Raw genomic sequence first — 21,432 nt, forward strand, 5'->3', positions numbered from 1 at the left:
GAGTGATTCACCTGCCAAAGGCTTGGGCTCAAGGAGCATTAGAAGTGACAGTGTATCTTTCCACCTACTGGGAAAATATTACAAATATAAGTAGGGCTGCTAACCTGTTTTTGTTTGCCTGGCTTTTGGTTGCAAATTTTCACAACTTTGAAAGTATTCAGATGCCAAGTGAATGTGAAATAAGTAAATTAGAAGAATAAATACAACAGACAAATAACTAAATAACTTCCCCCCCCCCCTTTCTCTTTCTCCCCCCGACTCCAAAATTGCAGCCACAGGAACAAGTCTTCAGGCTGGCCTCACCCTTCGGGGACCTGGAGCTTGAACCAGGGGACACCTTATGGATGGGAGATGACGGCAAACAGAGATGGAAGAGACTACTTCATCAAGTAAGTGGGCAGTGTGAGCTTTGCAGTCTGTAGGACAGTGCTGCAGCCCTGCTCTTACCTGTATCTCCTTGGAATCCTAATTCCTGCTTCAGCTCTACACGGTTAATGTTCAACTGTTTTGATGTATTGCACAGAGATAGCTCTGACTGTACTTTACTGTGCCTTGTGATCACCTTGTACTTGGTGATTTCATTTACCCAAGAAAACGCTGATAAGGGCCTGTAATTCGTTGAGGAATTACAGCAAATATCATTAACAAAAAAATAAAAATTAAAATGCCATGTTTAAAGAATGAGGCAAAAGGTCAGTTCTGACTGGGACTAACAATTCTCCATCTCTGCCATGTCAGCTCTTTTAGTTTGTCTAATATATTCATTATATTGCTAATGAGAAAGCATATATTTTCATCCTGTATAGTTAATATCCTAATTCTTAGATTTCCCATAGTCCTTTAGCTCTGAATGTAAAAGTTTGCAAAATAAATGTCAATGTGGATGATGTGATCGTAAACAAAATTGGCTTTTCTTTTCCCAGTGAAAACCATGCATAATTATTCTTTAAAATCACTTAAGAGGCTTGGATAAAATACAGTTTGCTGTTCTAGCAAATGTACTCTTACATGGTTTTGCAACTTCTTTGCTAAAAAGGGGTGATGGTGATGAGTTAGCAGAACCATTGCTTGATTTTGTGGCATTAGTTGCTTTAGCTTACATTCTATTTTAAGGCTAACATTTTCATTCTGCTCATGTGAAGAGTTGGTAGTTTTTTAATTAGTATTTAATTTTAATGTTTATTAGTCTGATTAGAAAGTCATAGATGTTTTAAAAAGTCTTAGATGAGAATTACAATTCTTTAACACAGAGTAAAAGGATGAGACTTATTTTAAATTGGTCATTAAAAGCCCTTAATTCACTCAAGATCCTTCATCTGCAAAACCAGAGTTGTACAGCGGAAGAATGAGGATCCCTGTTACTCTGCTTTCTCCTCCTCCCCGCTTTGCCCAGGGTGTGTGCCTTGGCTTCCTAGGAGGCGTTTGCTTTTGGAGCCCAAGCAAGATTTCTAAGAGTGTGGTGTCCTGCAGGCTTTCAAGATTTAGAGTGATTTCAGACCTGTCCAAATTGGAGCAAGTTGTCTGGGTTAATGAAGGCTCAAAAGCTGACTTTGAAATGTCATTTTCTTCCTTGAATGTATTTGTCATGCTTTGCATGTCTGTAAGAGACCGGGTGCAGCGCTGGACAATGTGAAGCTGAATGCCAGGCACGATGTAACTTTATTAGCATAGGTTTTCTGCCTGAACTAATTAGGCTTGTCAAGAAGTATAGGTGAACCTCGAAAGTACTGTGCAGATGTGACTCTGCTGCTTCTCTTACTCTAGTTCGTGAAGGGACCTGCACACCTTGGGTGTCCATTTTTTCTGCAGACTGTCGGTATGTGCTCCTCTGTGTGACTGAGATTCATGTGAACAATTAATATCCTACTTCTGAGGACAGGCACCACATTTCATTCCTCCTCTATTTCTCACTGGTCACATAATGGGATGCTGCACTTGTTCTGTAGCTATAACCAACTGCGGCTTGCAGAATGCGGTGCATTAGTACTCATTAATTTTGCAATTTGGGAACGTTTTCTAACTCTCAGTAGCTAATGATTATTTTGTTTATTTTTTGGATTGCCTTTTAGTACCTTAAAGTGCCATATCCTTGTCTTAAATGCAGAAAACTGCATCTAGGAACAAAAACCTATAATAGGCAGTGCCAAATTATGCCTTAAGTAATGTCAGGCTTGTGGTGGTGTTGTATTTTGTTTTTTTTCCCCTGCTCTTATCAAGGTGCTTGCTCTCTGTTCTCTTCAGGGCCCTGGTCTTTCTTCCATTTTTCTCTGCATGTGGATAACATACTGTGGGGAAAAAAAAAAAAACAAAACCAAACTGCTTTAATGGGTGGAGAGAATGAGACCTCCAAGGAAGGTGGTCTGCAGAAGCCTTTGATATTTTGTGTCAGACTTTCTTGCCCACAGATGTTTCTGAGCAGTCTTAGGTGCCAGTTGAACAATGCCATGTATGCACACTTTGCATGAGTTATAGTACATATTCTCGTATCAAATGTTTTAAAGCAACAGCATTGACTGTAACACATGCGCCAGCCATGTCTCCAGAGTAGTAATGAATCTTAGATGAAATGACAGTCCCCTGGGGCGCATTGAAAGCCAGTAACTTCAGAAATGGAACAAAACCAAGAAGCCATTTGGAAGTGTGTATTGCTATACCAGATCACCAGCTATCCGCTGTTACTCGTGAATGTCAGCCCGGTCAGCTACTATGATGGGACTGGGTAGTTATGTGACATATATCTTCATTTTAGAAGAATGACCAAAGACTGAATACACCTAGTGACTTTGCCAGCGATTCTTCTGTGGAGGTATATAGTACCTGTCCTTACAATGCCTGTTATTTGTCCAAGGAGAAGCCCTCTCCGGCTTTCAAAATGACTGCTTTTGCAAATGCTACATGAAACTATGTAAATGAAAACAGTATTTACTTTTCTTACCTTCGTTTTTCACCCCTGGATTTTAGGAATGAAATCGTGAGATGGTTGTTGACAGTTATGTCAAGAAAGGCAGGAAAGAGATCAATGAGATAGGATTTCATATTGTCTCCGAGGCTTTTTATAGCCATACAGATTAACAAATTGCATCACACTGAAAAAGCAATTCGAATCCTTCGCTTGGTTTTGATTAAAGATGTATAAACCAGGTATTATCACAATGAAATGTGCGCATGGATTCTGAACAAGCAAATAACATAATTCATAACAACATTAACTGCTTTTTAGTTAAATAATTTACTTAGTGCCATATGTACGTATCCATTCAACTGCAAGCAGACATATTGTAATTTTGAAATTGTGGGAGGAATAGAGCATTCTTTTGGTGAAATGGAAAGTAATTATGTAGTGTCGGTGCAAATGCTTTAAGGTGTGAATGGGAAGAGATGTTTGTTCTTTCTGCTGAAGCAAATTTGGTTTCTTTCAAATCTCTGAAAGCCCCTATGGCCTGAGCTAATCAGGGGCAGCTTCCATTGCCAGGCAGCACTTTTGTAGAAGTGTGAGAAGAGCCTTTTATCAAAGCGTTTTGAGATGTTGCTATCAATTCATTATCTCTTCTGTACAGACGGCACGACTGGGGTCATTTTGCAAACCTCTAAAATACTTTTTCTTAACTTCAGGCCGCAGTAAATTAAAGTTTCATAACTTCACCCATTCCCTTTTAACTTGCCGCTTTTATTTGAAATAGCCTTATGAGCTAAGTAATACATTTCACTATGGGAGGACGGCAATCATCTAGTATTCTTCCAGCATATTTCTGTACTGCACAAGCTGTATTAAGCTGGACCTTTAGTATGAAATAGTTTACAGTGTATATTTAACCATTTTAATGGCCAGTTTTCTTCGCATTTATTATATATGCTGTGTTGTATATGATTATGAGAAATTTCTGTAATGCTAATTTGAATACAACCATGAGACTTATTGAAAGTGCATTTGGTGTGAATGTAGGGTTTCAGGGAGATGGCATGCAAAGCAGGAAGGTTTTGGCTGATTTTATCCACAAAAGGTTTAGTTTCATGGCAATCTCGGCTCGTTTAAGTTGCCACTGCTACGATCTTACTGATTTTTGGACCTGTACATTTTCGCCTTTTCCCTTGTGTCAGTCTTGCTGCTTGTCAGACCTGGAGGGGAGGTGATAGAGGGAAATAAACTGTCAAAAGCTAATAAAAAAAAAAAAAATCAATCCTACAGAGAAAGGCATGAATTTTATGTCAGTTTAGCTCCCTGAGCCAGTCCTCCGCATGGTCCGGTAGAGTTGCAGAATAGTTTACTATGGAAGAAACCTGTGGGAGTCAGCTGGTCCAGCCTCCTGCTCAGAGCATGGCAAATGCCAGGTGATGAGGAGCATTGCTGACACACTGAAATATCTGACTGATGTGGGAACAGGGTTGCAACAGACTTGTGTTGGCTTAAACTGCCTTATAGCTACACTCTGAGGTGCAAGTTGAACTAACATTTGCTGTTGTGAAAAGTCATACCCTTTTGATTCCTATTCTGATTTAATTCCTGAGGTATACTTTGGTATTTTTGTGGATCTGGCTTCTATCATTCAAATAAAGACCAGAGACTGTGAAATAAGTTTAAATGAAAGAAAGTGTAGCCTTTCTGGTGTGGACTCAAACCAACAGTGGTCCCAGTAAGATACAGTCAATTATTACACTCTCAAAATAATTTTTCAGATGGGTCTATTAGGACAGCTTATTGCCATATCCTTATTTGCAAGCTATGCTATTGGTCATGTTTACTTTAACTCTTGCTATTGCCTCAGAGAGGATGACAGGGCCTGACTGTGTTACCAGTTTGGTTTGCTCCCTATTTCACTCCAAGGACCCTGACCACCTGTACTTCATGCATATTAGCTTACTTCTGTGCTCCAGTCTGGGACAAACTGAGCAAACAGCTGGGACCCCAGGCAAGAAATAAAAAGAAGCACACCCAGAGATCAAAGCCTGTAGCATTAGGCTTGGCTAGAAACCTCAGGTCAGTCTCCAGAGCACACAGCAGAGCTGAGAGAGACCTGCTTGTTGGAAGTCTCCCTGAATCTTGTTATGTTAGTATGACGTGGTTGCTACACCAGTTGAAACTTGTCACAATGTATTTTGGTATCTTGAGCGCCTGCTGTTGTTTTTCACTGGTGCTTTTGTCTTTAGTAACACTAAATTCTTCCAGACTTCTTCCAGGTGTATCTGGCAAACTTAATTCTTTTTTCTTCTAAGGTATGTTATCCTGCATATAATATCAGTTCTGTGATTTCTGGCTTGTGAAATCATTACAGTTTGGTCATCCTTGCTTGGCTTGGTAGCTATGCTATTCCTGAAATGCGAAATTTTTGAATGTCAGCTTTTGACCTACACATAAAACATAGGTAATGTGTTTGTGTTCTTTGGTAGCTAGTGCAGCTCACAACATCCTAAATTCTTAAAGCATAAACAGTACGATATTTCTTTGCAATACAGCAATGCCATGATATTCTTCTATACTCAAATACTTACCTGAATTTTCTTTAGTAGTCTTCATCTTATTCTTTCAGTGCTTGCTGTGCTTAGAAGAGGAAACTCATTCATGTTTTCTGAAAGGTGAAGTTCCTCTATGCGTGCTGCGTGCATCCTGCCTGGCCTGCATGGTCCTCCTTGTACGCCCAGTTCTCATAGCCAGCCAGCTGTGTGGAGCAACAGAACACAATCATTGATGATATTCATGGCATATCAATCAAGCATCCTGCTTATTAAGGGCCACTAATTTATACCAGATGCAAAACTGAGGCTCATAACCTGCTAATCAATTTACTTCAAAATAAATAAGCACAAAAGAGGATCAGACCGTTCAGCTTATTTTTGTTTGTTTGTTTTAAATTTACTTTTATTTTTTTTTCTCTTGGTATATCTAGCCCTACCCCGACCTTCTCGTCCATAATTTCTGCAGGTTGTACACACCTGTAGTTTTGTCCTTTCTCAGAATATTTCTCTGGGATTTGCTCTGTTGGAAGGTTCTGAAAACAGTCAGAGGATATAAAATATAGTGAAAGCCTTGATTGTTGTTACAGTGTTGTCCATCTTCCTGGGTTTTGAAAAGGCTGATGTTATTTGTACCTTAAGACTACCTTAGTGCATAAGGCCGTAATGAAAGTTCACAGAAACCACCTTCTGCCACTTCACTGAATGCATTACATTCCGTTATCTCCAAGTACAGAAACAATGTCGACTTGATTCACTGGAGGATATATGTGGCATTCGCAAAAATATGAGCAACACTGCCGCTGCTGCTCCATCCTCCCTCAGCTAGTGTGGGATCACTTGCACTTATGCAAGGTGTCGAAAAGAGGATTCGTTTCCTTCTTTTTGCAATTCAGGTTAGGGATGTGAATGGAGGCAGTCCGTATGCCAGGATAAATGCCTCAAGCCAAAGGCTGACTATGGTGTGCCTCTTCGGGCATCTCCGCTCCCAGGTGAGGCGCCGAGGGAACAGGCAGCGGAATCGCACTCTCTGGCCCACTTATTCCCACGTCCCTAAAAGGGACATCCAATGAGATTGAATGGCAGGCAGTTTAACAGTGATAAAAATAGTACAACCTATATAATTAGCAAATATAACTCTCAGCTACAGGTTACAGTAAAGCCTAAAATGCTTCATAGGATTCAAATGTACATTTGCAATGTACATTTGTAATGAGACTTGCACTATTAAATTACATAGGATTAAAAAAAAATTAGAGCAGATATAAAATCTTATGTTTCAGACAAGCGGGTGAGTCAGCTGCTGACTGCCTAGGGCTAGGACGAAACTTCCTGTATTAATCAGGTTATTCTATAATTACAAGGTTTCTTGCACCTTCCTCTGAAGCGGGTACTGAGTGCTGTCAGAGAAAGGATACTGGACCAGGCGGACAACAGGTCTGATTGGTATGGTGATTCTTGTTTCTTCTCTCTCTCTTTTTTTTGTGTTTTTTTTTTTTTTTTTTTTTTTTAAATTCCCTTGTCACTAATACGGACTGTTGATAGGAATAGTGTGCTATTAGAAAAGAGTGCTACTGTGCTCCTTTCAGACTGCATACAAATTTGCTTTCTGTTGCTAAGGGTTTGACCTGCTCAAGGACAGGATCGTATGGTGGAAGGGGGAGTGAGGCTAGAAGAGACAAGCAGCAGCAAGGACGCACAAACACAAGTGACTGTTTAAAGCAAACCTGCATAATTAGAAAGGAAAAGAAGGAAAATTATATAGGAACCTGTTTGTGTCAGTGGTCTACCTAGAGACAACTCAGGCATATGGTGAAAAAGAAAGTATTGCTAAATCAGCTCAGCCTCCTGAAAAGAAAAGATGATTTAACAATTGTCCTTCCTCCACAGAGAACTGTTGCTCTAGCTATAAAATATGGCAGGCATAAATATGGCAGACAAAATGATGTTAATATCGACCGGGATAAATCATTGTTATAATGGAGGGAATAATAGCAAGGAGATGCTGGTTTGTGGGGTTATTTTATTTTGACTAGAGCATGGAAAAATGGAGAGTTCATTGCATTGTAAGGCAGCTGTACCTAAGCTATTTGGTGTGCAGTACCTCAGGAGCTAGCCACAGCAGTGTGGCTCCTTCGCTGTCTCCTGGCTTGCCCTTTCCCAGTCCTCTCTGCACACATGTGCAACCATCACTTGCTGAACCAAGAAGATTCCTCACACTGGAAAGGTGAGGGGAGTTATACCAGAAGGTATGAATGTGGGCGAGACTACTCAGAAGAGAAGCAGCTTTTTGCTCAGTCATTAGCCTTGGGTTGCCTGGATGTAATTGTGCTGAAGTGGAGTACAGGGAATCATGTACTTTGGACCTCTGCTACAGCAAAGTCAGTGTTTCTGATCTAGTCCCCAGTGTTTTCTTCAAACTGGATGGGGATGCCATGAAATTCAGAGAAGTATTGCATCCTGAAAACTGTTATTTGTGTGTGTTTGAAGGTGGATTAGGAAGCAGAATAAAACTTCTGGAGCAGAATGTGTATAGAAAAAAACCCAAGGTATCCTAACCCAGGGTCACAAAGTACAGAGGTGAGAAGATGAAATCCTCATTACTCTTGGAGTTCACATGCTTCTGGGTAGATGTTTCATATGGCATAACAGCATCTCATCTGTGCAGAAGCATTGCTTTAGGTACGCCAAGCTACCCTTCCCAGGAGCGTAAAACAAATTAATTCTTGTAAACAGTTGTGTTAGAATGATAGCCCCAGTTGGAGCCAGCTTTTTCAAACATTTCTCCTGTAGAACAGAGTGCGGTCCTTACAGAATTGGGATTCAAAGCATCAAGTTCTGGTTCTGCAAAGCCATGCAGCTGGTTGGAAGAGTAGTGGTACTGGTTTGTAAGAATCTGTATGTCTTATCTCGGGTCACGTGCTGGTATCCCCAGTGATGCAAACATGGAGGCTCTGCATATGAAATAGAACCGGGCTAGATGATAGTCCTTAAAAATAAAGAGGGGAAAACAGCCCCTGAAACATCAAAAAGGTAGAGTAATCCTGCAGGCTGTACACTGAGACCTTAGGGGCCACAAGCTTGAAAAAATAAATAAGGCAAAGCTGTCTGATGCTCAGTGATGGAACTGGGACCTTTCACAGCAAAGGCTATGTGAAAATTTCCCCAGAGCTTCAGTTACAGCATTAAGAAAAAAATGTGCTGGAGCTGGGTTGTAGAGCAGAAAAAAGGGGTGAGAATTAGCACAGTATATTGCTGCTGTTTGAATAGTGCAGCTGAAGTACACCAGTTCATCATAGTGTATGTACAGAATTTAAAACAAGTTATCTGTTATGCCATGCCAGAAAATACCATATTGATGATGCCTTTCCAGCAGTCATTCATACAGAACTGCATGCTGAGGTATATGAAAGCCAGCTCTGAAGAAGCTGTATTTATCCTTTTGGCTTCATTTCTGTCATATTAATATATTTACAGTTTTCTATGAAGAAAATCAAGTATAAGCCTACTGTAAAAGGTTCTTATCTGGATTGTTATTGTAGAACAGCAAGGTAATTTGTTTTAGAAAGGCAAGATGATACTACCAACAAAAGCTTACTGAACTTTAATTCTCATTGAGGTTTTAATTGCCCTTCTTACAATAAAATACTGCTTAATTATACTCAAAATGCTCAGCTCCCAAATACAATGCTAAAAATCTTCGTATTATGTATGTTGTCGTATATGTATAAGATTAAAGTGAAGAAATAGTTTAACTGAACTCAAATTAATCTAGCCGCTGACAACAACATGACTCACTGCAATATTTTGAAAGCCATTTATCTAATGTTCGCTAGGATCCTGTGCCATTCCACAGAAAAACTTCAATTTAAAATAAACCAATCAAACTGTGTGGCTGTGCAATTAAATATCACCATGGTAACAGGGATTAAGCACACAAGGTAAAGACCTGCTGACAGTGCAGAGATTATGTCAAGTTTCTTACTCTTCCAGCAGTAGCCAAATGAATTTACATTTTCTGTATTGAACATTGGGAGACGTAAAATGAAAGAGATTGAGGTACTTGTGTGGCATCTTGGGACTTCAGAGAATATTTTCCTGACAGGGGAAGTAATTAGCTGGAATTACAAATAGGAACTCAGCAGACAGATACGAATAAGTATTTGCTCGTGGGATTTATTTAGCATTTCATAATTAAAACCTGGAGAGACATATTATTTAGGATACAAATAGCATGGAAAAACTTTGCTGTAGTTTAAGAAATTGAACAGAATAATAACACCATTTTGCTTTTAATTTTTAAGTGAACTTAAGTTCACTTAGGAAAGATGGTTATTTGCAGCTCTTCTATAAAGTAACATTTCTAATGTGTCATATACATATAAAGTTATAGTGCAGATAGTCTTACCGATATTCAGTGACGACATAGGATGATGTTTTAATCAATCCTAATGTATTTCTCCTTGTCTCTGGCTTTTTCGTGTGTATTTATGAAAAATACTGGACATGCAAATCTGCTGGTGTGTGGAGTTTTCAGCTTTTAGTGATGTGGTTTAGGGTTGGTTTGTTTTTCTTTTTTCAGTTTGGCTTTTGATTCAGTTGTAGGAGAGCTATTCTGATCACAGTGGTATGGTTTCTTACTGCTGCATAAAGCTGAAGTACCTGGTCTGAATTGGGAGCCTTAATCCCTACCTTCGGTTTATCAGCAAGTGTTCAGTGTGATCGGGGGCTGTTGTAGTCACAGGCTCTTCGGTCCGAGAAATGGCTGCCGATGGTTTTGGGCCATGCTGATTTTCCATGAGATCAAATTTATGAGGACATCTTCTGTCACTCTTTTCTGTCAACCTGTGAGAAGTGGAAGTGAGCTGCCTTCAATGTGCAAACAATCTGCAGCTGTTCCTCCTGTATTAGGCAGATGTAGACTCAATAGTGCCTCTGCTTTCTGAGTATTTGGTCAATATTTTGAGCTCACAAGATGTTGAGATCAAGGTGTATGCTTCCCACCAGTGCTTACTGGTCTGAGGTTGGTCTTGGGATTATGCTGTTCTCGTTCTTTGTGGTAGGATGGACTTTCCACCCTCGCAGAGCAGATCTGCTGCTTGGAAAGTGGTTTAAGAGACCTAGTGGTAGATGGGCCCACAACTGCACCTTTTCTGTGGGAAGCAGAACTCGCCAAACCTCTCAGAGTGCATTTTGGTGTCTGGGTTTGGTTGTGGGAGTCTATACAGTCTTTGGTTCCCTATTCATTTTGAGCATAAGCTTAGGTCTCTGTGTATAACAGACAGGTTTTTTTAGCTCTGCTCTTATGAAAAGATGTTGCTTCAATTTTACTAGTTGTCTGACATCCAGTTTTGTCAGCTTTAAGTTAAAATGTCGTTCCTTGCACGTTGAAATGCAATTTGGTTTTTTGCATCTTGCCTTTGTTAAAGATTCATGATAAATACTGCAGTTATATGCAAAAATCATTGCATCTGGCAAGTTCCTAAAGGGGAAGATGAATACCGAGCACATTTTGTAGGAATGAGTGTAGAAAGTATCTGTTTATGGTGGCACTCTTTTGTCATGCAAAAATGCAGAAGCCCTGTTGAAGTTAGCTCCTGGCATAAGCATCCAGCAAATGTAGAAGGAAGAAGTAGTGAAATATTGATGAAACATAAGGTAAAATCAGAAAGTCAGGGATATATGGGAGAAGTTTCTTAAGAAATGGCTTATGAGGTACAGGAGAGAGTTTCTTAGAAGTACTGTATTAGATAATGCTGTCCCTGGGCTCGATCAGGTGGGAACAACAGTTTTACCTGGAATCTAAAGAGGTACCTCATGTTTCTCTTCCTGCTTATAATCCCTTTTGTACAGCATTTTCTCTTTTGCTGCTGGGTTTATTGTTTTTGTTTAACCCAGTTAGTGCCTTGAGCTGGACAGCAGAGACTTGGCAAAAAGCCATACTGATAAAAGATATTTTGGTTTTGGCCACGAGGGGTTGATTCTGGCAGCTCATACTAATGACATTTAGAGATTTTGTTGCATGATTCCTGTTGCCAGCATCCTATTAAAATGCAATTCCACCATGTTAACAGCGTACTAGGGAGCGATGAGCTAATGGTCTACCTTTGCAAAGGAAACCATAAAGAGATTAGCTCAACATCAGTGTTGTGCACTGAAAAGTTCCAGCTTTCCAACTGGGAATCTTTTTAGTTAAAACATATGTATAAAAAATAGGGGGTTCCGTGCCTTCAGATACAGGCCAGGATTGTGGCTAAGTCTTGAAAAGGACTTGGCTCCCCAGAGTGTCACACCTTGACTAGCCAGAAGTTTCCAAAAGGCATTGAATGATGCCCAGTCAGAGGAATCCAAACATCAGTATCCTCAAACTCTGTTTAAAAAGAGTCCTGTTAGTTTCCCCGACTAGAATTAATTAAAGCAAGTGCAAGCTAATGGGCAGATCACGGGACCAGCTGCTTTCATGGCGTGAGCCTTCAGGAATACAGTTCCTGAAGGAGGAACCCTATCACCTGAACATAATGGGTAATAGCTGCACAGCTGCTTTTTCAGCTTTGCCTCTGTGACTTGCATAGGCAATTGAGCCCTGCGGCAAAAGGCTGGGCGCTGTTAGGAAGAGTGACAGGACAAGGCTTTCTGTAGAGCTTCTCAGAGTGGGAAGCTTGGTTGGGTTGTCTTGTTCCTTTTCCAGAAGATGCTTCTTCAGCAAGCTATACGCAGAGTCAACGGGCATTTCCCTGACATCCTTAGATAGAAAGGATGTCACAACTCCACATGCTCAGGATCTGGCAGCCTAAAACAAGTTAGCCAGGTGGTGCTTAGCTTACTGATACTGTTATTTGATTTTGTGCTCAAATTTAAAGAATTGACCAGCTGAACCTCCAGACAAGTTTGCTCAAAAAATCATGGGTTTGGTGGTTGGTTTTTTTTTGTTGTTTCTTTGTTTTATGCTACAGGAGCATATGAAGTCTGCCACCTAAAATTGGAATCCTCATGTGCTTGGTGGATATATTTAATTAGCAGATGCTAGAAAGACATTGACTTTATTCTCATTTTTGATTGCAATGCTGAAGTATGGTAAGATTAAGTGAATTTTCAAGGAGGGATTTACTGCCACCCTCTCCTCCCCAAATCTGTGTCAAAACTTACAAATTGCATGCAAATTTTTTTGTAACTACATTCAGTGACAAATTAAAAAGCTAAGCAATCCACATGTTGCCAGGCTAAGTGTTGTGCATTTTTGAAAGTCATAATGATGTTTTCATGTAAATATTAATGATAGAAAAGTGATTTTCTGTAGAGGCTTTGGCTAGATTTACATAGAATACAGCACAAATGCTTGTGCTACATGGAAGAGAAACCAGTAGGCATTCCCTACTGAGCTTTTAAGTTACATGGACTGCCTGCCATTCTCAGGCTGTCATAAAGCTCAGCATGGACTATCTCAAAATTTATTTGGCTTCTCAAGCAGGTTTTACAACTCAGGCTGATCTGTCTGCTGCAACAGCTAAGCTGCTACTGGCATCTGACTTTGCTGCTTTAAAATTACTTTGGTATATCTGTGCAAGATAACAGGTGCAGGTGGTCTAACGGCTGCATTATAGACAGGCTACCACTTCCGGTAAATCTGAAAATTCTTGTTTTTACTGGAGAGCCAAATGTGGATATATATGAGACTAAGGGGAATTCTCAGGAAAGAAACTCTGAAGGAAAGGAGAGAGAGGCAGAGAAAGTCAGTAGTGTTTCATTCCTTATGGAAGTACCAGTTTCAAGATTCAGCCTAATGGCGTAGAGTTGTGTGTGAGTATGAGAGAGAGACAGACACAGACACACACACATTTATGTGTGTGTGTATATATATACACAAATATATGTATCTCCTCCATTTGTAAAATGATTCTTGCTGATAATAAGAACAGAACTGTAAAAAGCGTGTTAGGTTTTTAAAGAAGATATTTTTAATCATCTGGGTTTATATTGTAGTTTATAAAGTCTCGAATCTTAGAGTGATGTGCATGCACCTGAAAACTAGGGAAAAGGGGGCATAATTAGCTGAATGACCACATCAGGAAAGACATTGCAAAAAAGAACAGATGTGCAAGGAAAGGTTAGAAGGACTGACCAACACAGAAAACTTCTTGCAAAGCAGAAACTAGAGGGCTGAAGTGAGATCTGCACAAATTCAGCCTGAGTTTCTTCTTAAAAAACAAACAAACAAACAAACAACAACAAAAAACCCCAACTGTTAAAACACCTTGGAAGTGGCTCTTTATCTATATAAAGTATAAGCAAAGGAGGAATGGGTGATTCTGTGTAGAGAACATACATGAATACAGTAAAATTTAAAGATGTGATTGAGGATTAATAACAAAATCTTCCCAATTATCTACAAGTATGTGTTCATAATGACTGAGTAGAGGAGTCTTGATTTCTTAGCTGAATCGCTGAGAGACATCCAAGTGTTGTCATTTGGGTATGCCAATGGTAAATTCCATTGTGGAGGTAGGGAAGTATCATTAATTGTGGCTAGACGTGCTTCAGAGGGGGGATTCAAACTGTAACAAATGCAGAAAATGCTGTTAGGATGATTAGGGGAGGGAAAAAAATCATTATACAAGGGGAGACTAGAAGACATAGATTTGTCTAATACAGCAAAACTAAGATCAGGAGGGAATAAACACCAGGAAGAAATGAGAACTATTTAAGACAAAAAATAATTTGTGGTGAGGAACTAAACAGACTATATGTTTAGATTGCAAGGCAGAATACCCTTAAACATTAGAGCAATGGAGTTCATTCCCAGGCTTTCAATTATAGCACTGGATTGAATAATCCAAAATGTGTTTATGCTGATCATGGGTAAATATTTAAAGGAGCTTATGTGGTACAGTTTATATGATATCGTGTAAAATAGCAAGGGATTGGAGGTGATGGCAAACCAGATCCCTTCCATTCCTATTTTCCTGTGAGTCAAGTGGCACTTGTTTCTTTAGCATGTAGATCACAAAATCTGAGCAACACGTTTGCAAACCAGACTTTAATCCACTGCATGCCCTTGGAACCTTTTGCAGATATTCATGAAACACATTTAATTATCTCTGTTAGAGAGATTACTCAAGGCAATTTAGATTACCACATAAAAAGTGGAATAAAGACCAGTGTTTTTAGCAAGCATATGGGTAATAAAAGTACTTAAATGCAATGATATTCAGGGAGATGATACAATTTGACCAGGCTTTTAGATAACTGCATAAACGCTCTTCTCTAAATGCTGTCACAGAATGATGAATTATAACTCTATTTAAAAAAATGCTTTCATTGAAAGATAGGAGAGGAAATATTTTTCCTCAAGTGTTTATACATAGCATCAACAAAATGTTTTTCTTTTTCTGGAAAATGGACATTGTCATCAATCTTATTAAAGTGGAAAACACTGAAGTGGGCTGCAAATATAAGGACAAGTTCAATGAATCAGCAATATTTCTTGCTGGCAGTTTTGAGTTTTATACTGTTGTCTGATAATAACCAGGATGAGTTATTAATTTCATCAGGATATATTGGCTGTCCTCTTCTGCCCACCTATATAAAAAAGTAATCGCTTGTATCTGATATCATTTTTTTAAGCACCATTTAGGGGAATCCAGTTGCTTGTGTGAACTTCTCCATAACTATGTTAAATATATTAAATGATGTAAGGGCTGTGATGTTTTTGAGTGAGTAGACTTTTAGTGTCAATAATATAAATGGTAGTGCTTTGAAATGTGCTAGTTTGACAGCTCTTCAGAGACTCAAAAAACATCAATTTGAATTAATTTGGCATGTATATGGCACAAGTTGCCAAAGCCTCCAGAGTTCAGGCATTCTGCGTAATAATAAAGTTCTTCTTTCATCTAACGCTACAAGTTACCTTCACACAGGTTGTTGGTTTTGGGTTTTGGTGGTTTTGTTTGTTTGTTTTAAAGACTCTTATTTTCAGTGTTCAATATCCATAGCATACTTTTCTTGGCAGTTACAGACAACAGATTCCTTGAACAGGCCCATCAACAATTTGGGACATTGCAGCACAGGCCCTACAGTATTGGCACAATTACCCAAGGAAGAGCTGCACTTGGAGCACATTTTGAGGAAGTATAGATGTAAAGTAGTGTCAAACAAGTGATGGTATTGGAGCAAGACAACAGGCTACGTATGGTCAGCATGTTCTGGTGTATATTTTACATGATGCACCAGACCTCCTTTCTAACTGGGCTAATCTCTTCTTTCCCTCCTTATCCTAATGTGTAGGATACTAATGCTCCTTATGAGTTCTTGGTACTTTTCATTCTTATGCCACGTATTTTATGTGTTATTGGTTCAATTAAAGTAGCACAACTGAAATGATGCTAGTCAAATGTAGAAGATGCTTTAAGAGAGAACAAGTTGGTGGCCCTCTAGACCAAAGGGGATTTCTCCCATCCCAGTCTGATGGCACCAGGCTGCTGCAGTTCCCTGTCCCCAAGTCCAGCTCACAGTGAGGCTGAGCTTGCAATCGCTACGCGTGCACATGTGTGCGTGCACACACGCTCTGTACAGACACAGCCAACCACCAGAGTCACGCATACAGGCAGCCAGTGCCTTTATGGGCACCACATCAAGACAAACAGCATGCACATAAACATGACCAGTACAAACAGCCTGATCCTATTCTTACGCATCAGCAAATCAGGGTGCTTGCTGTCGGGCTGTGCATACACATGCACACACAACTTCCCCATATATGTGCAGAAATGGGTCTCTCCAATAGCTGATCCACACCTATGGTCTTCCCCACAGCAGACTCTTGGCCCCGGTCTCTCTAGTGTCGTGCCCCTGATTACTTTTACCCATTGGTTCCACTTCAGTGACACCTGTACCTAAATTGGGCGTTTGTGACACCATCACCTAGATACCATCAGCCTTACATAGTAAGACAGATATAGTCCCCTCGGCACTGTTGGCCTTGCAAGTTCTTCTCACCAAGGGTCGGCAGGGCTCCCCTCTGACGTGGTCATCTTTCACATGGCTCCCCCTCACCTGCCCGTGAAACCCAGCGAGCCCTCACAGTGCTCCCTGTAACTTTTGGCACTTCACACTCTGCCATGTGTTACAGCCAGCTGTTTCTCTTGACATGCTCAGTAGCTTTTCATGGTCAATTAGCTGAACTTCAGTCTCTCTGCCCATTAAAAAACGAAAATAAAAATGATCCATTATGAAAACTGAAGTTACTGTGTTTACTGTGTAGTCCCAGGAGGTGTCAGTTCCAAATTCTGTCAATAACCATCAAACTGGGAAAAAAAGAGTGGCGCAATATGTCATAAGTTAGAAGAGAGGTTTTGGTCTCCTTTTTTCAGGGATGTTTGGATTCTAATTTTGCATTATAACTATTATACTCAAATCCTTTCTAACAGTGCTTCAGGAACTCTAATATTTTTATTTATATGTGCTTTTTCTCCAGCAAATGAGGATTGCTATCTAAGCCAGATAATGTAGATTTTTGAAAAGATATACTGCTTTATGCATGTTACAAAACCTCAGAAAAACTGGAATGAAATTACCAGGCTCTGCTTGGTCTCATTCCCTTTATAAGGGCTGCTAAACATCTCTTATCTGCAGACCCTTTTTAGCTATTTGTAACTTTACTATGATTTCCTTGACTGAGCTGAAATTTTTTGTTCTGCTTGCTTTTCCAAGACCTAATTGGTATTTGGAAAAACATCATCCCTTTCCTGGAAAAACAGAAGTTGTTTTGCCAAAGGTCATTACAAAGCTTGGTTCCTAGTCTTTGAGACAGATGTTTGAAAGGTGACCCACACATCACCTTTCAGCCAGGGATGTCATTTCTGATGTTGCTGTGAAGTTCTCCCATGTTAAGAGCCTTCTGAAAATTTTAGAAATTGCCATCCTGAGTAGAATGTGGAAACTGAAATCTCCAAAAGAGCATCCACACAGCATGTCCAAAAGTTGCATGGCTAAAAAGAAGCATGCCAATAATGACTGCAGAATGGAGGCATCAGAATGGAGAGCTGACGAGGAAGCTAGGGAAGCGTAGGGACAATACAATTTGAGGAGGAACTAGTGTGAATGGCAACACGTGGATTACCTGGGTACAAGTCAGTCATTAGGAAACAGGAGAAGAGGAGGATTAGGTGGATGGAGAATTGATCTGACAAGAAGTTGGGATGTGGAAAGATGGCGGAGAGAGGAAATAACAAATGAGATCTGTAATGTTTTTTGTAACACAGTGGCATTGACTCATGATCTCGTTATGACCTGTAATAATCCTTGCTACAGTTCTGCAGAATTTGTTTCCTTAAATATTCGTCTGGATGCTGTCTCCTTTTATTATACATTCTTTGCTTACAAATTCTCTGTATTTATGTCTGTCAAATGGATGGGGGCATTAGGTCTGCAGCATGAATGTTAATATTTTACCTTGTCAAATGTCCAAAACACATAGCCGTGTATTATAAACAGATATATAGTCTACATTATTAAAACATAATGAGGGTTCAGGAGTGGCATGAGATGAGTTAAATATTGCAGTTCTTGCTAACTGAATCAAAATTTGTCTTATAAAATGGTATTATTTAGTTGTCCTGAAATGTGACTGCTAGTAGTTAGTTCTGAAGTATTCATTTCGTGCTGTGTTGCTACCTTTCACAGAGGTGCTATTAATATATTGATTATGTATGCCACTGCCACTGGCAATGTGAGGCCAGAAGATGAATACAACAATACAGCTCTCCTGCACAGACTACATTTTGTTGTATGTTATTATAGACCTTTAATTATAATTGTATAAAATCCGTTGTTAAATTTAGACATCAGTTGTCATCATAGCAAATAAAGAGACAGTCTCTGCCATAAGTCAGCTTAGCTTCATTAATGTCAGTAGAGTCCCACTGATTTACACCAACAGAGATGACACAAAAGCACTTGTTATATTTTACTGCCTCTCCCATGAGTTGCGCTATTGCAGTGTTTCATGACTCCTAGAGTAACAGTTGATGTTTCGTCCCGCCCCCCATCTTTTCCTCTCTTTGCTTTCATTGTTTTTTCAGCTACTTGAGCTTGAAAATATCCTTCCCTAGTTTAAGTGTAGAAAAGGGTTTGGTATTGTGATGTTTGTCTATAGCTATCGCTGAGGCATTTTAATTTTTACTTTTTAGTCAGACATAATAGTGTGTTTGGGGCTTTTGTGAATGGTAAGCTGGCTGCCTGTAGCCTTTCTGGCTTCATTCTGCCATCAAACACACCTAAATGTTTATGGCTGTGAATGGATGTCGTTCCAGCCCCATAGTAGAACCCAAACTGCAAATAATTGAGCACCTATTTTGCTTAATTAGGCCTGCTGAGTTCATTATGGGGACCTCGGTGCACTTCTCTTAGCTAAGTATGTTATGGGGTCATTTTGCTGTATCAGGGTCTCAGTTGTGACTCATGAATTAAAAAGACCTGGTCAAAAACCAGGGATCTGCCTGCACTGCAGTCACGGCCACAGTTGCTGTGAATCCTGTGGTCAGCATATCCCAGTCAGCCTTAAGTGAGCTGGCTCGAGTACCAGTACAAATCTTGCTATGGCAGCACCAAGTTTAGGCTGATGTGAAGCTGGACAGATTAAACCTGTGCTGTGCTCTGCAGTGCAGCAGCCAGGCTGCCCACGGCACCCAAGCGCACTGGCTGAAAACTGTATACGTTTCAGACTTCTCACAGCTCACTACTCAGGTCTTCACTTACATAGATAGTTCTCCTTAATGATGGGCGCAAATTTTTAGCCTGACCTATCTTCTGATGGAAATACTCTCTAGAGATGTAGTGGTCTTTTCTGCATGGGAGATTCTCATATTTTGTTACAGTTAACAGGCTCCGTGAGAACTTGCAGCTATATTCTGTGAATAATTGTTTTTTCAGCTTGGTTGCTAGTTTGGATCAAATAAAATATAATGTGTGTTACTGTTTCTTCTCTTCCTGGTTGTTCTCTGACTGGAACAAAAAGTACTCCAGAATTCACTTTCTTCTACACAAAATAGCCCGTTCAGAGCTAAATTCACAAAACTGCCTGAAGACAGGAGACTGCATTTGCTTTTCAAAGTGATTCATGCCTTGGTGTTGGCCAGTTTTGTCCTCTGCCTGGTGAGGTAAGCCGACGATTCCCGCTTCCTGTGCAAGATCACCCAGCCCTTGGCATTCCTGGTCATGATGGCACTGTTTCATGTTGCATAACGGTGAATGAAATGCTCGCTGAAGCAGAGGTGGGATCAAGTATGACACTTGCCAGATGAGTCATTTGGCCTTGCTTCAGCTTGCATGTGGGTAATGTTTTGATGACACTTGACCAATGGACTTGACAGTGCAGCCTTAGGCTAAGCAGGTAACAGTCCGTCTTCCTCCAGTACCACGGGAGTTTGCTTGGTGCCCAGACCCTGGGAAGCTGAGGAAAAAGCTGGTTTTTTCCAGTCCCTGACACTGCATCTCCTGGGCAGGAGTCAGTCAAGTCTGAGTCCCAGATACTTTTCTCCTCTGATGATCTTGAGTTTTTAGCTCCTTTCCTGTTGATCCCCAAGACAACGCTTTAGCAAGATCAAAATCTGTACCAAAACCCACAGCAGTTGAAGCAGGACTGGCTCATTGCTTTCCAGGACTTTGGTTTTAGGGGGGAACTGAGGGATTGCATCTCAGTTGTCCTCTCTTTTATACTCTCCTATGGGGAATATTAGGAGGCAGAGAGCAGCTGCGTCACTTTTTATGGATACTAATAAATCAAGAAAAATCAGTGTTGTGCACATGTAGCGAATGTGAAAATGCAGTAAGATCTGTTCTGACCTCTAGAGAAATCTTCTTTGCTGCAGAAAGCACTTGGTGTTCAACATATTTCTTTGAAAACTCTTTTTGGAGATCAAATAATTATTTTTCCATTCAGTGAAGTGGAACAAAACCCCACCTTTTAGACTCAAGGCAAGAGAGGAATCTGAAATGACTAAAACAAAGTTACAAAAATTATCTACCTTTCAACAGACCATAGTTTATTTTAATTAACCTTCTATTGCATTAAAAGATCTTGTTTTTAATTTCTCATGCAAAATTGCTTATAATTCAATGATTTATTCCACATGTACCCTAAAACATTTTTTCAAAATTATTGTTGTATAAGTCTTTTTTTACCCCAAACACTTTATTATTTCTTCATTTTCCACATTCGATAATTATTTTTTTTTAAAGTAACCACTGATTTTGCTTGTGTGCTATAAAGCCTCCAAGAGGGTGGTTCAGAGCTTGTGAAAGCGTGAAGTGTTTATCCTAAGAAAAGAAGCACTCATCCCTAGACATCTGAAAAATCTTGACCCGTGGTCAAGCATATCTTGATCAAGGTAAACATGAATAATAGTAATAATAGTTTGTTTTTTTTTTTTTTTTTTTTTTTATTCTGGGTCCAAGTATATAGCTAATGGCTAACACATACCATTACTTTTTGTTGCCAGCATCATGCCTTTCCTTAGGGGATATAGTGTTTGGGAAATGAAGTCATATATCCTATATCTATGTTCATATACATACATATGTATATATAGAAAAAGCATGGCCTTTCTTTGAGGTTGTTAACTATGAAACTAACTTATTACAAATCCTTGTTTGGCCTATAACGAGCAGCAGCACTTTGCTCATACACTGTCTTGTATTGAATCTGTATTATATGGGTTTTTTTTCCATTCAGTTCTGTTTATTTTATAAAAGTACTTTGGGCTGTGTTATCTGGCATATATGGAGTAATGCAGGCTATTTTAAAAATGCTTATCTAAGGTTAGAGATGAAAATGTTGTTAGATACTATAATGCTTTGCATTTGCAGTAAGGCTGTGTTTAGAAATAACAAGTAGATTTTTTTTTTGTTTAGCCTCAGTACTTTTATTACCCAACACCTGTGAGCAGAAGCATGAAATCTCTGTGTTTTCATTATAGGTTGCTCAAAGGC

At 39.7% G+C, this 21,432-nt stretch overlaps 1 protein-coding gene across 1 annotated transcript in view; it reads left to right on the forward strand.

Moving 5' to 3' along the window:
* FRMPD4 (FERM and PDZ domain containing 4) overlaps positions 1-21,432 on the forward strand; it is a gene marked incomplete at both ends in the record, with an annotated part of 304,338 nt that overhangs the window by 189,757 nt on the left and 93,149 nt on the right. Inside the window, one exon of the mRNA XM_082335427.1 lies at positions 273-389. Coding sequence (XP_082191553.1) covers positions 273-389 — 117 coding nt within the window. The remainder of the gene's footprint in view (positions 1-272; positions 390-21,432) is intronic.

The sequence above is a fragment of the Platalea leucorodia genome (assembly GCF_965183815.1).
Source record: "Platalea leucorodia genome assembly, chromosome: 2".
Lineage (NCBI taxonomy): Eukaryota > Metazoa > Chordata > Aves > Pelecaniformes > Threskiornithidae > Platalea > Platalea leucorodia.